The 24,398-nt window shown below is 42.5% G+C and overlaps 1 protein-coding gene across 4 annotated transcripts in view; it reads left to right on the forward strand.

The window, feature by feature from the left end:
- The first annotated feature begins 841 nt into the window (after positions 1–841).
- The window catches only part of LOC108790527 (40S ribosomal protein S26), a 38,454-nt gene continuing 14,897 nt past the window's right edge, over positions 842–24,398 (forward strand). Inside the window, exons 1-8 of one of the 4 annotated variants that reach the window (XM_018560804.1) lie at positions 842–1,031; positions 6,013–6,067; positions 7,644–7,745; positions 10,530–10,787; positions 13,945–14,112; positions 15,174–15,308; positions 18,942–19,070; positions 19,732–20,479. In XM_018560804.1, coding sequence (XP_018416306.1) covers positions 1,002–1,031; positions 6,013–6,067; positions 7,644–7,745; positions 10,530–10,787; positions 13,945–14,112; positions 15,174–15,308; positions 18,942–19,070; positions 19,732–20,432 — 1,578 coding nt within the window. In that variant the 5' untranslated portion in view covers positions 842–1,001 and the 3' untranslated portion in view covers positions 20,433–20,479. Of the gene's footprint in view, positions 1,032–6,012; positions 6,068–7,643; positions 7,746–10,529; positions 10,788–13,908; positions 14,113–15,158; positions 15,309–18,941; positions 19,071–19,731; positions 20,480–24,398 lie in introns of those variants that run through there. The other 3 variants (XM_018560803.1, XM_018560805.1, XM_018560806.1) reach the window with 3 other exon arrangements.

Below are 24,398 nucleotides of genomic sequence, written 5' to 3' on the forward strand. Positions count from 1 at the left end.
TCCTGTCTTCATTGATGGCGGATATTACTCAGTGCTCTTCTTCTGGCGCTCATAGTGCTGGGATCATGTGGTGTAGGCGCTCACTCCTCTCCCCTCATCCATTCACAAAAAGCACAGTTTCCTTTTGAGGTGTTCTGTAATCAGATGAGGGGGAAGGAGGGAGAGAACATTATCTGCTCATTGTATGGCCACTGTCACATAGCTGGCTGGCTCTACCGCATCTCTAAAAAGTGATCCACAGAGGAACGCTTTTCAGGGAGAGTGGCTAATCGGCGGTTTGCAAGTATTCAGAAGGTAATTTTGCCACCTCCTGAATAACTTTTTTTTTCCATCCAAAGGGGGATTTTACATAGCCAAATGCATAGCTGCACAGTCCCATCAAATGCAATGGGTGAGTTTGACAGGCGGTGCCATTCGTCATACTGAGTTAAAATTACCACAACACATGGTTCTGTGTGGCCATTTTATAGATAGGTATTCCAGGGGTGGGAAAAACGCCTGAAGCCGGCCATGTGATGAAGGCCCATGTGCACCACGGCTCTCAGCCGAAGACCACTGTCAGTAATGTCTACCATCAATAAAGATTGGATTTGTATAGTAACCAGCAGCCATCTCATCATTAGAAGTAGCATATGACTTGTGTTGTCACCCCCAAATTTTTTTTTCCTGCAGTTCAGCTTTAAAGTGCTTTCAAAAAGTTGAAAAAGAACAATTTCACGGCAATTGCCATTCACCAGAAGTAGAGGTAAGTGAGAGAAAACAGCTATGTACGAAGTAGCACCGTCTACGATTGAAAAGGCCGCGCCGCTCTGTGCCAAGCTGCTCATTCGATCAGTTCTGCCTTCGGCTACACCTGTCTGACTAGGCTGCCGCTAGGATCTGCGTTCGTCTATCCGTACTGTCGCCTGGCAGCTGCCCCGGAAGTTGTCGCCGGGGCCGGTTCAGCTCCGGTAAAGTCTCCACCGGACAGAGTCGGCTGGCGGGAGAGTGGCCCGGGGTGGATGAGGCTCCAGGCGGGGGAGCCGCGGCAGGTGAGAGCTATGGATACAGGGTATCCCTATCCCTGGCCGGAGCTAGAGGGCCCATACATAGCGGGTGACAGGCTCAGTGTGACCCTCCCCTGTCTGTCATCGCTATGTGTGTGTGAGGGGAGCCGCAGAGCTGGGGTGACATCCGCATCGCTCGCCGTATCTCCAGCCTGCTCTCCGGGATCATGGTTTGGCTGGAAGTAGCAGCATGCTATCCTCTGATATTCCCCGGCAGAGGGGACAGCACAGAGCTGTGTGACATGGTGGCCTGGGACTCAGGATGGAGAGCTCCTGTATCCTGTCCTCAGATGACTCTTCCCAGCACTGTGTCTACACACACACACACACACACACACACGTGACCAGGCTGCATGTATAGCAGGGATGCTCTGCAATGGCAGCCTGTGGGAAGGAGGTACACCATGTATTTCAGTTCTAGGTGGATCATGGTGGGGTGAATGTTTGTGTATATAGGGGCGTCCTGAGCTGAGCTTCCCAGGCTGGGGATCCGGGCTCCACTCCCAAGCTGCTTCATAGTCTCACTCTTCCTGCTGCATTTTACATAATAAAAGCAAATGAGCAAGGCTGTAACAATCAAATCACTGGAGAGGCTAAAAGGTAAACTATGAATTAAAGAAGTACTCTGGGCACATACATTTGAAGTGGGGCTACTCCTCTACTGCAAGGCTTAAGTGCTTGTTTTAGGGCTGATATAAAGCAGAATTTCTTACCTGATCCAGGCTTCCTTCTGGCTGCTAGAGTGGTCCCTGCAGCCTCTTCTCCCCTGGGCTCCAGCCGTCTAAGGATGGGCTCGGGCGTGTTCGCAGCTCCACGTGCCGAGCCCGCCAGGAAGCTGACCGCGAGCAGCGCCAATCACAGATAGTGAGACATTTTCCCGGTCCGCAGCTGCAGAGATCGGGAAATGTCTCCGTGCCTGTGAGTGGTGCTGCTCGCTGTCGGCTTCCTGGCGGGCTCGTCATGTGGAGCTGCGAACACGCCCGAGCCCATCCTTACTAAGGATCACTAAGGTCATCACATCCTATGCAGGTCTGCTCACTTGCATTAGATGTGAGGATGCCATGGGACCTTCCATAGCTGGAGGGGAAGGGAGGTAAACATCAGGTAAGTTAACCAACTTTATTTGAATCCCCTAGGCACTTCAAGCACCCCTTAACGAGTGCCCCACTGCAAGGGTCAGTTTTTTTTTATTTGCCCAGAGTTCTTCTTTAAGGTAAATTCTATTTAGACTTTTTAAAGGTTTATTTTTTTTAATTTTTCATTGGCTGTTGTAGTTTGTTTCTGTTTACATAGACTAAATAAAATAAAAAAAAAAGATTAGCTGAACTCCAGGAATTACCCAAAAACTACCTGCAGTGCAAGTGTTAACTGCTGGTTAAGTCTGGGGTTAGAGGAATAAGTAGTGATACTTCTGTATTGCTCGGTGCTGCACTCACGTCTTTTTCCTGATGTTGTGGGTGGTCCCTTATCATCTTTATGTACAATGCAGGGCTGTAGCCGCTGCATGTGATGTGATGACATTCGCGTGTGACTGTTGGCCAGAGCATCTTAGAAAAGTTCAAAGAGCAGTCCAGTAATGTGGTGATGTTGATTGGTGTGCTGCTTCCTGTTTGTATAGACCAGGGTGTCCGACATGTGTGACAGAAGAACAGGAAAAAGAGAGGAAGCGCCACTACCATGCACATGTGAAGGTGTGGACCAATGGGTAGGCCCTATTGGAGTGATGTTGTTGCTGATTGGCATGAATTGCCGGTCCGGTGCAAGAGCGGTGTGTCAGTGGTGGAGGCAGTGTTCAGGTGCTCAGGTGGGGAAGATGTTGTGTAGCGAGGTGAACAGAAACACGCCGCTCACGGGCATGGAGCCAGCCCGGCGTGTCAGTACTGTAGGAGGCAACGCGTTTCGAAGACATTTTTTTACTCAAGCCGAGTTGCAGGCTACAACCTTTGCCGATGACATCACGTCACCATTAACCTAACGGTGAGTTTCTATACACTACACATGTGATCGATTTATTCCGGAATTTTCACCTTTCCACCGTTTTCCACTCCTCCTTTTGGTTCCCAACTTCAAACCCCAGGAGGTGCAACACTCCTTTTGGCTCAGCATCACTCCAATAGGGCCTACCCATGGACCCACACCTTCACACGTGCATGGTAGTGGCGCTTCCTCCATCTCTTTTTTTTCCTGTTCTTCTGTACGAGAAGTGGCTTAAGGGGACCAGTTGCCCAGATGGTGGGAGCCTGTTGGAGCGAGGAATAGGGTTAGCGTTAGGCTAGGTTCGCATTTATCTGTTTCTGTTTTTTCATGTGGGTTTTACTGTGAGTTCTAGCACTTTTACACATTGATGCGCTATCTACTGTACGTTTTTTAATGTGTCGTGCATTTTGTTGTTTGCCCAGTGAGGATTGATTTTCTGCAATGACATAATTGTTGTGGAGTTCATGGATTTCTGTCTTGTGTTGAGGAATCTGATTACATGTGCACTTTTGTGTGTTGCTATTGACTTCTATTGGCCTCACAATGCATGAAAATGCACAGAGAAGTGGACACACCATATTTTCCCAAACGCAACACAATGGGCTTATTGGTTTAAATATGTTCCTATTCTCTACCCCTAGATGTAACAAGCAATTAACCCCTGCAGTGCAGGGGTCCCCACTGCTAGGGTAGTTGTGTATTTCCCAGAGTTCACCTTTTAATAGAGAGTGCACCCTGGTCACCGGTGTCAGAAAGCATTTTAGGTATTCTAAATAGAGCACTGTAGAAGCTGTTTGCTTTTGGACTCTCTCTTTCTCTGTCGCGCTCTCTAAGGCCTGGTTCACACCTGGGCATTTTGTAGCGCGTTCAAACGCTCTGCAAAACGCTCAAACACTGAAATCCCATTGTTTCCTATGGGTACGGTTCACACCTGGGCGTATTTCAGCCCGTCTGAACGCGCTACAAAACGGCCTACGCCCCAAAAAAGTACAGGAGCTTCTTTGGGGCGTTCCGGTAAAAAGGCACGACATGAAACACGCGACAAACGTGCATATTCGATACGCCTAGGTGTGAACCGAGCCTAAAAAGCTCGCCATACATTGTTATATTTTTTTTTCATTCAGCTCACAAAAATATAAGATTCCCCTATCCACCCTAGACTGTGTGGATGGAAGAATCTGCCGCTGTGTTCTTTGTATTCTGACAGCGACGGGCTTGCCATTGTCAGAATACTCAAACACTCTCATTGACTTCGGTGCTTCCACGGTACCTACAACTACAGCGTAGAGGTCAGCGAGGGCTTGTTTTAAAGCTAATTTACTGTTCGTTTGAGCATATAGTATTCAAAATACTAGCATATCCATAGCATGTCCACAGGTTATAGTGGAACTAGACCCATCAGTTTAACTGTCTCCCCCCAAAGCAGTTACTTTTAAAGCCCCATTCACACTGAGCAATTTTTGCAGCGATATCGCTCATATTTCCACACAATATCGCTCTATATAGCTTCTCCAATCCATTTCAATGGAGCTGTTCACATCTCGTCGCTCAATATCGCTTGTAGCTCGTCGCTGCAGCTTGTCGCTCCAGCATGACCCTTTTTTCGAGCGATTTCGCTCCTGATTGCATACAGCCCAATAGGAAAAAGTCGCGCGACAAGTCGCTCAATATCGCTCATATAAAATTGCGCAGAAAATCGCACGATTTTCATGTCGCTCAGTGTGAATGGGGCCTTAAGCATCTCAACTGTGAAGGTTGTGAGCTTTAGTTCAACCGAACCAAACTTTGAAGCCCTCCAATGGCTGGTGTCCTAGCTGATCATATGTGCAGAACCATGGCAACTGCAATCCAAATAGAGGCTAAGATGGCGTCTTCCTTAGTTGTAATGGATAGGAGGTAGTAGTTCTGCTTTAACCCCATCGTGACTGACGATGTACAGTGTACGTCGCCAGCATCGGGGCTGTTTAAACAGACTCCCGGCGACTTTTGCCGCCGGGAGTCTGTTTAAACTTGTAGAGCCGACTGTCGGCTTTACAACAGAAGTGATCCTGGCGACTTACCTGTCGCCAGATCGCTTCTGCGTCCCGAAGAAGGGGCCGCCCCCCCCAATTTTCAACTACCACCATTTTATTCTATAGGGTCTTGGCATTCAGAAAATATATAATGTTGGGGGGTTTTACGTCATTTTCAGGCCTAAAATGTGGAATATAACATGGGTGCAAAAAATTAAAAAAGGGCCTCAGTCATGAAGGGGTTAACCTTAAATCACTACTGGTTGCAGGAGGTTATCCTACAATCTACTTTTCTCCCCTTGTAATAAGCAGCAGGCACATTATCTGCCCTACTTGTCAAGTTATAAATGTGATCTTTCAATCTTATTAAATCCAATAGCATTTGTAAACTACGGTACTGTCAGATACAGGGAACATCTATCTTACTGAATGTGTTGATGTTGAAGGATGTGCAGTGTTGCATTTAAAGACAAATATTTATGTAGATATTTTTTTAAATGTTTTTATTTGATTAAGGGCTTATTCACACCGGAAGTGGTGCGTTTCAGAGCGGTAGCTGCTGGAACGCACTGCGATCTTCCCCCTGCGTGCTAATGCTCTGGAACGCACCGCTTTCAGTGTGAACAAGGCCTCACTTAAATTTGTTTTACAAATTAGGGGGAAACAGGCAAATTAGAATTTAAACCAGGCAGATGGTGTTAAAGGAAACATGGTCTGCCATGAGAGAAATGCATGGTCTGCCATGAGAGAAATGCATGGTCTGCCATGAGAGAAATGCATGGACTGCCAGCTAGTTGCCAGGCTGATATGCTGACCCAGTGACTTCATTACGTTGTAAAGGGCAATTAAAAGTTATGAACTCCACTGGCTACATACTTGCTCTGGGTCAGTGATTTAAGAGATATAATATTCTCTCTGACATCTCTCTGTTGGAATAAACTTGATTTTATTTGCCTTTATTATTCTTCCTGTTTCAGAGAACCCAGGCTAATATGGAAATTGAGGACTACAATGGCCGCTCTTATATGTCTGGTAGGTAAAAACGTATTTCAGTTTAATATGTCCTGATACATTTTCAGTAATAAAACTTTGCTAATTAGGTATGACTGCCTACACAGAGACAGACAGACAGACAGACAGACAGACAGACAGACAGACAGACAGACAGACAGACAGACAGACAGACAGACAGACAGACAGACAGACAGACAGACAATCATATTTCAGGCAAATTAAGAAGTACAGAATCCCTTAGGGGTGTATTCATTTAGTGTGCTGCAGTGCAACACTCCATGCATTTTACACATGTTGTCGCATCACATTGGTTTGATTTAACCTTTAGGACTACTGCTTGCTGTTTAAAGGAGAACTATGGGGTCAGTGTCTTTCCCCATAGTTCTCCTTAGGGTAACGGGAGGACACAAACTAGCGTCCTCCCGTTACCCTAAGCTCAGTATACTGCGAGCTACAGCTTGCGGTATACTGAGACGCCGGAGCGGATCCCGACTTAGATGATGGGATCCGCCCAGCTGTGTGAGTGACAGCTGGTTCTGCCTATCTAGAGGCAGAGCCAGCTGTACCCGCCCCCTCCCCCGTCCGTTCCGCCAGTCAGCGCTGGCAGATCGGAGAGGGGAGAGGGGAATCCAGCCCCTCCCCCTGTCACGGCAGAGAGCCGTGACAGGATCGAGAGGTGAGCAAACCTGGTATGTGTTCGCTCACCTCCCGATCAACAGTCTCATTGTCACAGGTCGGCTAGAACTATGAGGTGAGTGGAAATCACTCATCTCATAGTTCTCCTTTAATGATCGCTGTTCACATGTGGGAGTTTCTCTTGTCTACCTGTCAACCTACACTCCCAGAAATCCCCTAAGCTGATAACCTCAAATGATCTCTGCCTGTGCTGCACTCTTATCAGTATGGTTTCTGGGTATCCTTGTAAACTACAGAACATCTACCCAATATGTTATGGAGGTGAAAGGAAGGTGGTCTGTAGTCCTAACACACTTCCTGTCCAAGGGCTCCTTCATAGATACAGCACAGTGAATGTTATTCCCTGGGAACATCTCCCCTGTATGTCATGGTGGAGAAGGGGAGGGGTTCTGCAGTCCTAACCCACTTCCTGTCCAAGGGTGGTAACGCTGCTCCTTAATAGATACAGTACAGTGAATATTAATACTCTTGGAACATCTCCCCAATATGTTATGAAGGGGAGGGGTTCTGCAATCCTAACACACTTCCTGTCCAAGGTTGACATTACTGCTTCTTCATAGATACAATAGACTGAATATTAATTACTCTAGGAAAGGAATTGTGTTACTGGCAGAATCAGAAGGTGAAAATAAAAAACAAAGCCTAAAATTGAAAGCTAATGTAGCCACCACATCTAATAAATGGTAAACTGCAACATGTTAAATTTTTCTTCTTGGGTTTAGGTACACTTCCATTTTTATTTAGGGTACTAGGTGTTGAGCCTGGTAAGCTGCAATATATGGCATTGCTTTTCCTGAGTTTAGGAACACATCAAGGTTTGTTCAGGGTTCCTGATGTTGAGCCAGCTGCTACTTTTCCCATTACCTGTCTTAACACCGGGTTTTTCTTAAAACTGCAGCTGGAGATTCATCTCTGGACAAGGATTTCTCAGAAGCATTGATTGGACCCACTGTGAGCACACCAAACAGCCGACACTCCTCCCCAAGACGTTCACTAAGTGGTAAGCGTACTATTGTACCAGGAAATTGGTGTTTTAGCTTTGGGTCAAGGTGGAAAACATCTTGCTGTTTAAATGTCATCATCCCGGCCAGTCTTCTGGATTCTGAAAGTGGCATTAAACCAGGAAATTAAAGGATATCCTTCAGGTAACAGCCTCATGCCATGTTATTATATTAACCACTTGCTGTCCGGAGAATTTTCTTACTATTTGCACACACATGATAAACTATAAATTTTTGGCTAGAAAAAAGATTCAAACCCCTAAACAATGATGCATGTTCTGAAAGCAGAGGCCATGTAGAATAAAAAAAAATGCTAATTGCAGTTTTTTATGTTGCACGGTATTTGCGGAAATGTTTATCAAAGCAGTGTTTTTAGGATAAAATAAACTAAATTAAAATTTAGTGCACAGAAACATAATATAATACCCATTTTTTTGGCAAAATGTTAAAAGATGGGGTCACGTAGGGTGAATAGATCCAATCGATAATACAAAATCACCTGCCCTCCATACAGCGTACAGACCTTGAGTAAGAGGTTGGTGCTTGAAGTGACAACACGGAGGGCGCCGTGTCAGATACAGTCCATAATAGAAGTCACCAGCACTCGATGTTATGTGCAAGAAGTAAAGCACTTTTTATTCAGTCGTCACATGCATCAAACAGCCAACGTTTCGGGGCCACGCAGGGTCCCGTCTTCTGGGCGACATAGTGACAGAAGAAGTGTCACTATGTCGCCCAGAAGAAGGGACCCTGCGTGGCCCCGAAACGTTGGCTGTTTGACGCATGTGATGATTGAATAAAAAGTGCTTTACTTCTTGCACATAACATTGAGTGCTGGTGACTTCTATTATTAGGGTAAATAGATCCATTCATAGCAAATCCATAGCATTTGCTTTGAATGATGGGGCTATAAATGCTCCAATGCCTAGCCGGATACTTACGGTATCAGGAAGCCAGGCAGCGAGTCATGACACGCTGCCTGGCTTCCTGATTGGCCGGGAAGCTGGCTTCATGCTCCCCCGTCACCTCATGACAAGGTAGCATATAGCCGGGTTCCCAGCCAATCGGGAAGCCGGGCGCTGCGTCATTACACAGCGTCTGGCTTCCTGAGTGGTCAGAAAGCCGGCTCCTTGCTTTCTCGTCACCTAGTGACAAGAAGCATGGGGACGGCTTCCCTGCTAATCAGGAAGCCAGGTGGCGAGTCATTACACGCCACCTGGCTCCCTTAATGGGACTTTCGGTATTGGCGAGTACCCCCCAAAAAAATATCGTTACTCGATACCCAAATACCCGTATGGGTGCATCCCTAATGAGAATTGTTGACCGCAATTTTCATTATCGATTATCATTGATTAAATCGATTAGTTGTTGCAGCCCTACATACGAGCAGGTGAGTGTTCTCTCTTAATGATCCAGTTGCTGCACAGTTGCCACCAGTGAAAGGATCGCTCATGTTACATGGAGCTAATTCAGCCTCTCCATAAAGATAAAGTGTGTGTGTAATCGGGGGGGGAGGGGGGGGGGATGCAGTTTAAGGAGATTTATGATGCTAGGACTTAAAGTGACACTAAACTGAAGAGTTAAATCCTAAAAATACTTTCAAGTACTTTAACTATTAATACAAATGTATCTTATTTGTTTATCACTCAGCTGCAGATCCTCAAATCAGTGTTCATGCTGACACTGTCCTTCCTTCTGGAGGGTGGCTACTTTTGCTCCCAATGGTCCCTGTGTTTTGTAAAGTAGCCACCGCTCCAAGCTCGCTCCCGTGATGGACTACCATCTCAATACAAATTAATAACTAAACGTGAGATTGTAGTCCATCACGGCAGTGAGCTTGGAGAGATGGCTACTTTACAACACACACAGGGACCATGGGGAACAAAAGTAGTCACCTCTCCAGAAGTAAGGACAATGTTAGCACCAATTCAGAGATGATTTGAGGCTCTACAGCCAAGGGATACATGAATGAGCTACATTTTTTTAAATAGTTAAGGTACTTGAATGCATTTTTAAGATTTAATTCCTGAATTTAGTGTCACTTCAGGTTGTTAAGAAATGGTATAAAAGAATATGGCAGTAGAAAAGTTTAAACATTTGTATCTTTGTTCAAAAGCCCTTGGTATTTGCTTTACTGTTTGCACCTACCGAGTTGCAATTTTCCATTTCATCTGCTTGCTGTAGATGAAACTGTAATATTGGACAGTTTATAAGGAGAAAGCAAGGATGGGTGAGAGCAGAGCCAGAAATTACAGCAGGAAAGTCTCATCTCTGAGGTCCCCTACAGATAACCAGTGGGAGATTCTGGCCACAAATTCCATCTATTGCTGAAATAGCATGTTTGTACAAATTGTCCCTATAAGCAATATTGTTTAGAGAGTAAAATATATCTGCAATGATTTTGATCTGCTCTTATGTTTGGAGAAATGTATGTGATTGTTTGAAGCACAACTTAGTCCATGTTAAAGTGACTAATATATGTGTTGTGTATGTTTATTACAGAACACGTGATACATTTTTTTTTTTCTTGTAATTTGCAGATTTGTTTTTTTTCCTCGTTTCACTTATTTCTGCATACATAATCTTCAGCTACTTCTTATCTCTGTGTGTGCACTACGATTTATTGGTTTGTCTATAAACCTACTGTATATAATTTGTGGCTAAAATCAAAGCATTTTTAAATACCAAAACGTTACCCAATTAATTTTTTTTTAAAAAGTTGGTTTTGTTTTCTTTTCCCATTTAAAATGATGTGATGTTCTGATTGATTTTTTTCCCTTTAGCAAATTCCATCAAAGTGGAAATGTATAGTGATGAAGAATCTGGTCATCTTCTAAGTCATGAAGACCGATTGAGTGAGAAGGAAGACGGAGTTATGCCCGAAGACTCGCTGGTCGAGCCTTTGTATTGTGATGGTCCAGGACAAGACCCTCATTCGCCAGGAGGCATTCGCCTCCCCAATGGCAAGCTGAAGTGTGACATATGTGGCATGGTCTGCATTGGTCCTAATGTACTGATGGTGCACAAGAGAAGTCATACAGGTAAGTCAAAGAACACAGAAAGGTACAGCAGCTGGAGGCTTTCCATAGATAAGCTTTACCAGATCTGTACTCGTAGGTATGAGATGAGTTCCATTTCAACCAGCAATATTCAATTTGGGTTTATAAAGTTTGTAAGCAAGTTAAGGTTGTTCATGTGCCCTTACATGGCTTATAAAGAAAAGGACAAACAAGTTTTATTTTCCTGATGAGATCACTGCATACCTTTTCCCTTCTCATGGAGTTTACTGTGACCCATCTACATTTTCAGCATTCTCTCGAGTTCAGTTACCCTTAAACACAAGTCCACTTGATCTATATAATTTCCCCCTAAACATATCATCATGACAGGCTTTTTATTATTTGGTTGCTGCCTTAACCCATGATTCACACAGAGTTTTTTAAGCTGGGTGCTTAACAGCAGGGCTGTCCCTGTAATGAGGCAGTAGCCTCAGGCTGCATCTCATTGGATCTCTTGGCAACCCATGACACTCTGGCCGGCGTCCCACCCAGCTCACTGACGTCACTGGTTGCCAGCAGCGAAGCAGGATGCTCTGGCTGGCGTCCTGGCCAGCTCCTAGCAACCAGTGACGTCCGTGAGCTGGGCGGGATGGCAGACAGAAGTAGCATGCACCGATTTTTTTCACCCCCAGCCCCACCCCTTGTAATGTGCACTCTTGCAAATGCCACCACCCCTTTAAATTTGCTATTCCACTGACAAAACAAACACACGCCTCAGGCAGCAAAAAGTGTAGGGACGGCCCTGCTTAAAAGTGTTTAACAACGATTGACAATCATGATTTATTTCATAAATGTACCGTACATATAAAGGTTTATGTCATGTACATAAGTTGTGTGAAGTTTTTTTTTGGTGTAGTCAGGTCAGTGGCTGAACCCTATTAGAATGCAGTGTAAAGGTGAATATCTTTTATTTATATTGCATAACATGCATGCTCTACATATATTTATATATTTACATAATTTAGGGGCTGATTCATAAAGTGTTTACCAGGCATAACTGCCACTAGAAATTCCTATGTTCTTTGGCTCCATCTAGTGACAGGTATGCCCTGTGAACCTCATTCGCCCAGCTGTACGCTGAGTGAACACATTATAAATCAGCCCCTTAGAGTACATGTATAGCAATTTTTTTAACTAAGTAAGGATTGGAGCTGTTTGAGGTTTTTTTTTTGCTGTCTGTGTCCTGTTGGAGAGATTTCCCTTCATCCCTTCTGTCCCAAAGACACAACAGGAAGTGAGTAAATCATTACAAAGGGAGGGATGTTCCTCTCTTAGATAGTTATGACCAGAAAATGTGTCCTTGTGGGAAGATTTACCTTCACCTAATATTCTGTTGACTACTGTATAAATTTTGTATTTGCTGCTGTTTTCTGTCTTGGTGGCCGGTGTCATCAGGACGCGGTTGAATCTCCCCGGCAGGGACAAAGACTACAATAAAAACCAGGCAGAGGTGAATGTACATACACTTTAAATACTCCATGAATGCTGTGTTTGTTTGTGATAAAGCTAAAAGTATACAGATGTCACCGATCTTAGAAATTTGCAGCTGTAGATAATTCGGATAGATAAAATTGGATGGCATCTACTCTAAAAATCCTATGTTGACAGAAAGAGACATTTGCATTACCTTAAATAAGTTAGGGCAGGCATGTGAAACTGGTGTTTTGGGGGCCACGTACAGCCCATCAGCTGGTATAGAAACGTGAATTTAATGAATCTCCAGCTATCCTCCTTGGATAAATGCTACACCACTTTACATATTATTGAGGATTTTTGTATGGCCCCTTTCTAAGGTAAAATGCAAGATATAATGTTAATTACCAATGTGCTAAAAATGCAGGCCCTTAAAAATGTATTCCATTTAACCCTTTCCCTGTCACCGCCGTAAGGCATACGGCGGAACAACACTGTTCACAATACGCCAGGTCAGTATGCCTTATGGCGATGGCATTTACAGTTCTGCTATAACAGCATGGTTGCTTCAGCGACCATGCACTTATAGCAGAACTGTACCCTGGACGGTCCCCTTTAAATTAATAGCTGTCATCAGCGGCCGATTAACAAAAATAAATACATAAAAAAATATTAACTAATGAAAAACCAAACAAAAACAAAACCCACCTCTCCCCCCACACACATAACATACATGTGCACCACATTATGGTGACGCCATGCGCTACAGTGCGTTGTTAGAACGCATCGAAGTGCATGATTTTTTACATATTTCTTTTTTCTTATTTAAAAAAAAACACATTAATTTAACTGCGGCAACGCATGGCAAAGCACTGTGACGCATTGCCGTGCATTGTAATACCTTGTGTTGCAATTAAATATACGCCTGTATCATTTTATCACAACACAAGCACCAACACAGCGCAAAAACTTTTAACATAAGTCGATTATTTACAGTTTTGCGTCCCTTCATTTTAAAAAAAATTTTTTTTTTTACCTTTTCGCAAAAAGGCGCAATTTCAAATTTGCAAATATTTGTTATTTAGTAACTCAATACAGTTTTACTTTTTAGATTTAGTCAGATTTGTTTTATTTTTGTGCACTGATGCTGATTCTAGCGCTTTATCAATTGACTTGTGTATTTCTATCGGTTTAATGTTAATTTGAGAAACATTTGGGCAATTATCACAGGGCCTACAAATTTAGTATCACCATCTTTTTATTCTACCAGGCCTGCGCTTGCAGAGAATATATGGTTTGGGGGGTCTTTTACAAACGCTAGCAACGCAGCAGTAGAAAATCAAATCAATTGGAAAAATTGCAAAAATGGTTTGGCCAGCTGAGGTGCAAAATGTTCCGGAGTGCTCGGCAGCAAAAGGGTTAATTGATCCTCAGTATTCTATTTCAGTTTGACATGCCTGGATTAGGAAATTCTGTAATAAACAAACTAGCAGAGCTGCTAGCAGGCACTATTACGGCTCTGTAATAATATTTATTTTTTTCTTTCTAGAGAAGTTGTATGCAGTTTGTAGTATAAGACTTCTTGCAGCATTCTACTGTTATAAGGAAATGAGAACGTGTTGCTTATCTCCATTATGGGTAGAGTGAGTGTAAGATTTTAGTTTCTAACCAGCTTGCTGTTGTGTTTCAGCACTCAGCGAGGACTTTATGTTTGATGCTGTTTCAGGTGAGCGGCCTTTCCACTGTAACCAGTGTGGTGCCTCATTTACCCAGAAGGGGAACCTCTTGCGGCACATTAAGCTGCACTCGGGTGAGAAGCCTTTCAAGTGCCCATTCTGTAACTACGCTTGCCGACGGAGAGATGCTTTAACAGGGCACCTGCGCACCCACGCTGGTGAGTGTGTCTGACATAAATGTTCACTGACTTTTCTTCCTTTACTTTTTTTTTTTTCCACTCTCCACAATTGCTTTGTCGGTGTTCACTGGTATTTCACAGCGCTGGCTTATTACATGGAGCGCATACATGGTTACTTCTCAGCATGTAATGCATTTATTGCTTAAGGATGTGTGGCAAAACATTAGGTGGGAAGCATATTCTGGCAGAAGACTTGCGTTTATATATGACAAATTACACAGACATATTCTTCTGTTCTTTTTTTGTAGGTATGCATGCTGAATGGTATCTAGGTTAAGGCATGTTTATTAACAACAAGTTTCATTTTATTTCTTCTGTGTTTACATGTAATATACCCATGGAGATGTATGTCTGATGCTACATGATCAGTCATAGGTGTTGTAAGTGATAAAATACCCAATTTCTAAATGAGGTGAGCTTCATAGTCAACTCTATCTTTGACTGCATCAATCACAAAGACCCAATTGGTCTATTTACCAAGACTCGCACCTCCCACAATTTTGTTTTTCAGTTTGAGTTTTTTCTTCACATTCTGAGATGATCAAATACTAGTTGGTATTTTCTCCTTCGTCTCTCTTATGTGTTCTTGTAACACAGACTAAGCCAATTTAGTAAGCTTTCTTCAACGTCAAGCCTACTTGGTTCTGATGTTCTAGGTGGATTGCTAGTGTGTTTGAGACATGCTGGCTCTGCACACTACCCAGACTTACTGCACACCAGACAAGGGATTCTGCATTCATGTGCCACATTCTTTGTAATGTAAAAACAATAAATATGGTGCTTGGAGGTAAGTGAAGGTTAGAACAATAATGGTCAAATTTTGTTTGCATCATTTTGTTTGGGATTTTGGTTGTAGACATTCTCTCTGAATAATTAGTATGAGCTGTCATGTTTTCATCCTGTTAGGCACAGAGTTCATGAGAGAGTTCTATTTCCCTGGTGTATTGTGATCCCCATATCTATGTGAAGTTTATAGGACACATATCTCTGTTTTATGGGCAGGCTCTGTTTTTCATTTTTTCCAGTCTCCTCCCCCACAGTCGGCAAGCCCTACAAGTGCAACTACTGCGGCCGCAGCTATAAACAGCAGAACACACTGGAAGAACACAAGGAACGCTGCCATAACTACTTGCAGAGCCTCAACAATGAAGGCCAGCACCTCTCCTCGCATGCAGGTGAATGAAACCTTCTGTAGATGAAGACTGACTGATGCCTTTATAATTCCACTTCTTTTATAGTAAAAGTATTTTAAGAAAATGTAAGGTTTTTGTGTGAGCTTTACATATTTGTTGCAAAGTTTTATTTTAAAGCTCCCCATACAGGGCTGATTACCAGCGGACAGGTTATGTTAGACATTCTCTGGCTATAATTGTTTGTGTGTGACCACTACCTACTTTCATGACCAGAAGGTATTAAACTAGGGCTAGAAGATACAATCATACAAAGGTTACTAGGCATATCTTTTTTTCATCTCCACCATTGTCATCTGCATGACTTGGGCATTATATAATGTTGAAAGGCTATTGGGAAAACGTATAAAAGAGCATCTTATTTCCATAAGACATTTCGCTGAGAAGATTGCCTCTCATGTTATTAAGCATGAGGGGCCATAGAAGCATAGTATGTTTTTTTTTTTTTGTGTGGATGTAACAGACCATCACATTGTTCTTAGTACATTCAATAGGAATGTGTGTATAAATGCCCACTCGAGTAATTCTCCTGATGATCACTATTTTATTGAACGGATACTGCAGAAGTGATGCAGCATACTGAAAATGGTAACCAATTGTAAGAGCTGTTGTCATATGCAAGCTCTTGCGATCATAGATGTTAACCCACAAACATCCTGATTATTGCTAGAGATGCTAGGATCGCTTACAATATTATAGAACATAATCTGGCTGGTGACTATACCCAACTGTGATTTTACAGGTATGTGGCATTTGCTTTACACCAGTGGTTCTCAACCTGTGTAACCTCAGGACCCACATTTGTCCTTGGTCATTAAGTCGTAAACCGCAGGTGATCTAACTGTGGGTGGGAGGTTCATTTGGAGTGTCATTCATATTAATGACAACGCAATGCACCTTCCACACCAGAACACGCAGTAGATGCAATTGCGTGTTACAGTGCATTAATCACATGAGACTGTGTGATGAACACGCTGTGCTAGCGTGAACGGACCCTCAAAAGCACTGACAGTCACACACAACCACAGACACAATCTCACACACTCAGACATTCACACACACACACACACACACACACTCCAAAAAACATATAATCTTTTTCTTTTTTTTTCGTTCAAAAAGTTTTGTTTTGTCATTTTGTTATCCCGTTATGTGGACTCAGATAAACAAGTTTTATCATGACCACCGCAAGTGGCAATTACAGTGTATAACACATACATCGTATATGAAGATGTAAGATCACTCAAATTCAAAATGATAAAAGTATAAAACATAACATCAGTTCAGACGAAGTCCAATACAGGTATGAGTTTCCAACAGTGGAGGGAATAACCAGTTAGTACGGACTTCAAGACAAGGACTCAGAGGAGTAGCCTGAGCTAATCGGTTCCAGGGGGGGGCATCTTTTTCTTTTAAGATCCATCCAGTCTCCTTCCATGAGAACTGGAATGGATCCTCAGCCTGGTGTCCAGTGTGGGCTGCTGTGCTGTGACAAAGCTCCATCCATATGTGCATTGTTTGTACAGCTCCCTTGCACTCCCTGTAGAGGTGTCGGGAGCCAGAATGTGACATCAATCCAGGCACCTCTACAGGCACATGTGGGAGCTGTAAGCAATGCACATATGGATGGAGCTCCCTTATGAACATACTTCCAGCCCACCCCCCACCTCAAGCTGACACACAGGGCCATATTTTGAATGGCTGCTCGGCACAAGAACAGATGATGTTGCGCTGGGGGGAGGCTGAGGAGTCTCACACCTAGAAGGACGGCATGTCGCGACCCACTGAACATGGGGTCGCGACCCACTTTTGGGTCACGACCCACCAGTTGAGAACCAAGGCTTTACACCTATTAGCATGCAGCTCCAGTGGCTTAGTGAGCATACTAAATCATGTTGGTATGCAGACTTTCACAATATGGCTGTTGGAGTCCACAGTGGTGGACATTTAATTTATAAATTATGACTGGTGTAAAAAAATGTCTATTTGCATCAGCCATTCTTTAGAAGTCTGCCTTCTAAAGGAATTCATGTAGGCTTGGGAAATAAAGCAGGTGAAGAAGACCCCCCCAAGCACTGCTCTTAGCGACCTGACACCACAAGAGCCCATAAAGGGAATATCGAAAATGCAATTGAAAATCACAACACAAACTTCCAACTTCCATCATGGTGAGTTGTATTGTAAAACGGTTAAGAACTCTAGCCTAGGGAGTACTTCTGAAAGGGTGAATGGTATAACCGCTTGATGAATCATATTCTTACTATCAGTTTAAGATCTTAGAAGGTGAACATATTTAACACCAAACGAAACCAGTGGACATTTATATTGATGTATTTTAACACGAGGCAGGATTTCGACTTGGATATACAGTAAGTACACATGTCAAGAAATGATGGGGAAAAAAATCATTTCAGAATAGGGGAAAGGACGTCAACACTGGTCTACTTTTTATAGTTAATGAAAAGGTTTGCACCTTTTAATTGGGTTAGAGCAGTCTAAACACTGATGAAAAAGATGATCATGTAGTGCTCCTGGGACTTTGTGCAGGCTCATTTTGACAATACCAGAGCTTTAGGGGTCAGAACTCTAATTTAACCCTCCAAAATACAGGCATGGATAATGGTAATTGTATAACTGTAGGTAATTGTAAGGAAACATTTGTTTATTTTATAAATGATAGTCATATGGTATCACCTTTTTTGTTTTCAGATATTTTGCATTCACAGGGTATGATCTTTCAAATAACATTTTGTGCAGCTCTGAGCATATTTTGTCTCATGGAATTGGAATCTGGTATTCTGACACATAGGCCTTCTGTTATACAGTGGACCAAACTTATAGGCTTTTCTGTAGCCTCTGCTATAAGCCTGAACACATTAGTTGTGCCTTATCAAATTAAGGGGTAAAGATTCACTGATGTGTTTAGTTTGGAAAAGAAAAATGAAAATTTACTCCTTTACTGTGGCTGGACGTGCAGATATTTCCAATCTTTTTGATGCTTGAGTCCCTAATACAAGGACCTGTGTGTTAAAGGAGAACTATGAGGTGAGTGCTTTTCACTCACCTCATAGTTCTAGCCTACCTGTGACAATGAAACTGTCACAGGTCGGCTCAGTAGATCGGGAGGTGAGCGAACACATACCGGCGTTCCCTCACTTCTCGATCCTGTCACAGCTCTCTGCCGTGACAGGGGAGGGGCTGGATTCCCCCCTCCCCGATCCGCCAGCGCTGACTGGCGGATCGGACGGGGGAGGGGGCGGGTAGAGCTGGCTCTGTCTCTAGATAGGACAGAGCCAGCTGTCACTCACGCAGCTGGGCGGATCCAGACATAATTGTCGGGATCCGCTTCAGCTGCCGCGTCTCAGTAATACCGCGAGCAGCAGCTCGCGGTATACTGAGATTAGGGTGACGGGAGGACGCTAGTTTGTGTCCTCCCGTTACCCCAAGGATAACTATGGGGAAAAGCCTTAACCCCATAGTTCTCCTTTTAATACACCAGATTCCATTCAGCACTGAATTTTTAGTATTGGGTGGAACTATCTATTAATAAAGCTGGGTTTAGACACAACCTATCACATAGCACCAATTTGGCCCAATCTCTTCTCTCCTTTCCCTCAGGTGAGGAGACACGAGACCTGGATCTGGGACCAGATGCCCTGATGCATCCCTCTGACCCGCCGTCTTTTATGGACCGGCTGGCTATCGGCCTTACAAAGCGCAAGCGCTTCACACCTCAGAAATTTATGGGTAAGAGCACATGCTCCTGTGTGCTAGAGGTGGATGGTGCTTGTGATGTTGATCGTGTCTGACTCAGTGATGCCATCAGTGGCATTTTAATATACAATAGGCTAGCATACGAGAGTACACCTGTGTTCTCTGTTCCACTTGTATGGCATTATTTGAAGGGGTTTCATTCCTGTTTTAGGTCAATTCTGTTTCATTATCTTGCATGTGTTGTGTGTTCTGCATCTGACTGGGTAAAACATTTCCTTATTTGTTACCACACTAACTTTTTATATAGTAGTTATTTATTTAGTTATAGTTTATCATGGTTTTGAGTTGAACACGATGTACACAACATACAAATCTTTCATTTGATTACTTTTTAAACAAGTGAATGCATGCTACAATTTTTATCTAGTTGAAGAGCACACTGGTTAGCTTTTCTTCTGCATTTACGGTTGGGCAAGCCCCATTCATGGAGTCGCTGACAACACCTGGTCACTGTCTGATTTGGTCAACCATAGTTGTAAGCCTCACCAATACATTTGGTTTCCAATATATTTGGAAAAAAAGGTCTGTTTTGTAGACAAGTGGTAACTTGGCAATATAAATCACCTTTCAAGGGACTGTCTTATGTATTGCATTACAGACTACATTTACATAATGTTTTGCTATCTATTTTTAGGGGAGAAACAAATGCGGCTTAGCCTGGCTGATCTTCCTTATGAAATGAACTCCAGTTTTGAGAAGGATATGGAGATGGTCCCACATCATCCTCTTGACCCCACCTATGGGAATGCTTTAGCTTTTGTTGGAGGTCCTATGCGCTTACCTCCCACAAATTGCATCTCAGAGATCACTCCAGTTATTAGTTCAGTTTACACCCAGCTCCAGCCTATGTCAGGGAGGCCAGAGATGCCTGGAAATCGAGAAGCAGCAGAAGGCCATGAAGACATACCAGATGGAACCAGTCTTTACAGAGGACGGACTGAGCATGGAGCTTCTCCTTCCAATGGATGCCAGGACTCTGCAACAGACACAGAAAGCAACCATGAGGAGAGGGGCTCTCAGGCCACCAGTAGCAGGCAAAGTCCTGCCTATGCCAAAGAGGACCAGAGACCCCCTGAATCAGGAGTGATAAACCCATCACGCCCTGGGCCTGGCACAGCCAAAGAAACACTGCGAGTGCTGGGAGAGGATGGCGAGCCTGTTAAGGTATTTAAGTGTGAACACTGTCGGGTGCTCTTCCTAGATCATGTCATGTTCACTATACACATGGGTTGTCATGGCTTTAGAGACCCTTTTGAGTGCAATATATGTGGCTATCACAGCCAGGACCGGTACGAGTTCTCATCCCACATTGTGAGAGGTGAACATAAAGTTTAACGGAGGGGACAGGGGCGATTCGAAGCAACTGCCCTCACCCCCCACAAGAAAGAAAAACAACACAGAGGCTCAGTCACAACAGGTGGTCAACACGGTTTTGGCCATGTGTCCTCAAAATACAGCTCCCTTGAAATGTTTTTATCTTTTGATTTCATATTCTGAGGACTAGTGAAACGCAGAACCTGTAAGCACTTTTATTTTTGTCTGTCTTTGCATCTTATAACTTGGCACTACTGTAATTTTATTTTTTTCCCCATAAAGGAAAGCATATGTGATCACATTGAGATTAATATGCTGACCACGTGGTAGGTATTTGTGGTTTAAAACATTAAATGTGTAGATTAAAACTACACATTTAATGTGTAGTTTTAGGAAATGTTAAATGTTGGTGCAAACGGTAGCAAGGCGCAGTATCGGAATATTTGATTGATCAGTTTGTCCAGCATAAAAAAATACAAATATGTTTGTCACAGCTAGCAGAGCAGTTTGTGTGGCAAGTTACTAATTCTGTCTTTGCCAAAAAACATCCTGTTCCACCATTCTTTTAGCTAGGCAGCATAACCAGGTTAGTAATCTTGTTTTTCTCCACTGCAGTTAAAGCATACAACTTGATCATCGACCCACTCCCAGCCTCTTAGGTAGACAATTACCCACTGGTGATGTCAACACTGCTCATTGTACTTTATGCCTCTGTCAGCAAGCTACCAGTATTAGACTGTACAAAGCAGAAGGGCCTGATTGGTTGGTTGTCCCTCACCATCTCCCTGGCAAGGGATTACCAGAAGCTAATAAAAAAGATAAAATTGGGTATTTATGCTAGCTGTGTTTTTAAGAATGTATTAAATGATTTTTAATGAAGGCTCAATTGAAAAAATGGCGCTTTTTTTTTTTTAATATATGCCAGGAATAAAGATTTTTAAGGTTTTATAAGATTTTAAGGGGCATAGTAGAAAATTTTCATATGGCCTTCTAAATGACTGACACATCAGAAATAATCTGAGTTTTATCATCAGAATCCACTATCTGCTGTTAGCTTGGTTTACATATCTGTAAAGGTTAGTTTATGCACTTATAGCGCCTTGCTACCCTTTGAGTTGCATTTGTACTTTAACAAGAGACCAATGTTTCGCTGTTTGGCTCTGCCACCATTATGTCACTTGTCAAGGAGACGGGTACAGCCTGACAAAAATATAAAAACTGAAATGGAAGGGGTCATTTTTCTAGTGCTAAATTGAAATTAGAAGCAACCATCTTGCTGTAGGCTTTACTTCCACTTTTTCCATCAGGTTTTATACTTCAGCGTATTCTACTTTTTTGGGGTTAGCCAACATTTGGCCCACTAAATGCAACCCAGATACTGTACATCTCTTGCTAGCCATTTAGATGGTTGGAGATATATTTCTGTAGATATGATTGCCTTTCTCTGCTCAAGTTGTTTACTTTCTATGTTATGGTCTCCTAATTTCAGAGTCCAGTGGCCTCCTGACTGCCGGTAAGAACTAGTGTTCCTGCACTATTGTCAGACTAGCTCTGGATAGTCGGATAGTCACTGAACAAGAGTAGCACCTTAAAAAGACTGTTTTGTAGTTGTGAATGATAGAATTTGCCCTCAAGCCTCAATATGGAATAGAATCCTTCTTTCCATTCTGATGTGTTTATTACTCTTTGCACTGACCGACAAACTATTTGAAAATGGTTCCTAACTAAATCATAAATGGAAATATGCTACCAAATGTAAATTGTTTCACCCTATTTTACTGAATAATACCTTTTATTAGTCTAGTTGTTTACTTTCCCAGGTATATTTATGTCTCCTTTTTGTTAAGCCTTCTTGAAAGGTGAGCGTTTGTCCACGGGCATCCCTATTTTCATATAGGGCCTTATATGTTGTCATAGTCTTACATATAACTAGATTTATTTATTTTTCTGAGTCATCAACTTGCCTGAAACCTGGTCTAAACGTTTAAATCTTGATGGGTGGCTGTGGGGAAAAAATACCTGTTCTTAGATAATGTTGAGAGATGAGCCCCAAAGAGGTGAGGTGTACCCAACCTTTTGCACATAATAAAACAGCATTATTTTGTAAAGTAATGAGTAGTATACCAGAGTGCAGTATCCTACAGCAACCTATTCAAATGTATCTTTAACTGACTGGCCTTCAGTAAAGTGAAATCTGGTTGCTATGGGTTAGTGCATTGTGTGTATTGCAGCTGTTTTTTGCACTGCTGTACTGGATCAGACCAATCTTGTATTTCAGAGATGTACATTGATTGGCGGACTGTATTTGCTAGCTAAAACTTCTTTTTTTTTAAAATAATGCTCTTTTGTTTCTGTATATCATTTTGTGCTGTCTATGAGTATATACACTTCTTTCATTTTTGTGAAAGAGTCCCAAATACACCTAACATTTCTGAATAATGTCTGCCATGGCTAACATACTGATGACATTCTAGTAATAGTTATTGGCTCACACCCTCATCACAATGATTCCTGCTCCCCTTTTCTGCAAGTTGTGGTTGGGATTTAATATGGGTGTGGTTTCAAGCGGCATCACCAATTGAAAAATGACATACACAAGGGTTGTTTTTATACATCTCACTGTTCAATCTGCCGCTGCATAACAGGCACTGTAGGGTGTGTGCTGGTACCTCTTCTGTCCTCTGTTGTCTGGAATCTGCCACTGGAACCCTCAAAATCCCCATTACTTTCCAAGAAAGAAAAAACATCCAAAGGGGGAATCCGCTTCTCTACCCCAATGTGTTGGCCTGATGATTTACCCCAATCACTTTGTTGTGGGAGACAGAAAGGCTGTACTATGGTCTACATAACTAGAAGTAATGGATTCCAGCAGAGGAGGTAGCGGTAAGAGTGGGCTTTCTTCTTCCTTTTTTTTTTTTAACTTTTACTCCCTACGGGGAATCTAGTTCAAAGCAGTCATGCCAAAGGTACATAGAAGTGCTGACTAGGTTGGGGATTTGGAGGCACATGTAGTTTTTAGCTCCCTTCTGGTCACTAACACGACCTCTTAGTGAGGCTCCAGTCACAGACTCCAGATGGAGACGTGCACCTAGCTCCCATATAAAAACATTAGTGGCACCTTTTTGACCCTAATGAGGCAGCAAAAAGCAAAGCAGATGTAATGAGACGGGCAGCAGCATCAGTGAGGTTAAAGTATATTTTTATCTTATGACACACCGGATACAATTTTTTTTTGTCCTTAAATTTTGTGTGTTTAGCCCCAAAATATTCAATTCTCTGTTCTAATAGGAGAAGCTTTTGTGTCTACAACCCTTTAGTAGTCAAACTCTAGAGAGTATCTAACCACAAATTAAATTGTTGCATAAAATGCCTGAGATTTTGCTTCTATCTTAATGCAGACTTCTGAGAAAAGGCTAATCGCACAAGCCGGAAATGTTATTTCTAGGGGCATTCTGTACATTACCGATGTACAGAACACCTCTAGGTTGCCATGTTTTGGACAGTTTTAGAAAATTAGATAGGCTGCAGATTAAAATGGGAAAAATAATTTTAATAACAATTACAAAATGGCTTGTGTAGACATTTCACATGAGATATAATAATGTTTCATCCTAAGTGGAGTTTTTTGCTTTTAAAGTGAGGTTTTGTGTACATTTGTGGCAGGTCATATGAATTGGTGTGCCAAAATTATGAAATGCCTGTATCATGAACAAACATTACAAAAGGGGTATGCGATACTTTCATGTATTTCTCATTTACCTTTTGCGTTTGAACATATTTTCATCTAGCTATAGTCATTTATTTCTAATTTTCTGATTTATTAATTGTTTATTGGTTTCTTGTATTATCCTATTAGTGTTTGGGTACTTCACAACAAACATTTTGCATTAAAGTATTTTTTTATTTTACAATTTGTAGGTGACAGTTTTGGAGAGTTCACTGATTATGTCCTTTTACACTGTATAATATTTTAAGTCAGCACTTTTT

This window comes from Nanorana parkeri, unplaced genomic scaffold (genome assembly GCF_000935625.1).
Source record: "Nanorana parkeri isolate BGI_ZX_2015 unplaced genomic scaffold, ASM93562v1 scaffold478, whole genome shotgun sequence".
Lineage (NCBI taxonomy): Eukaryota > Metazoa > Chordata > Amphibia > Anura > Dicroglossidae > Nanorana > Nanorana parkeri.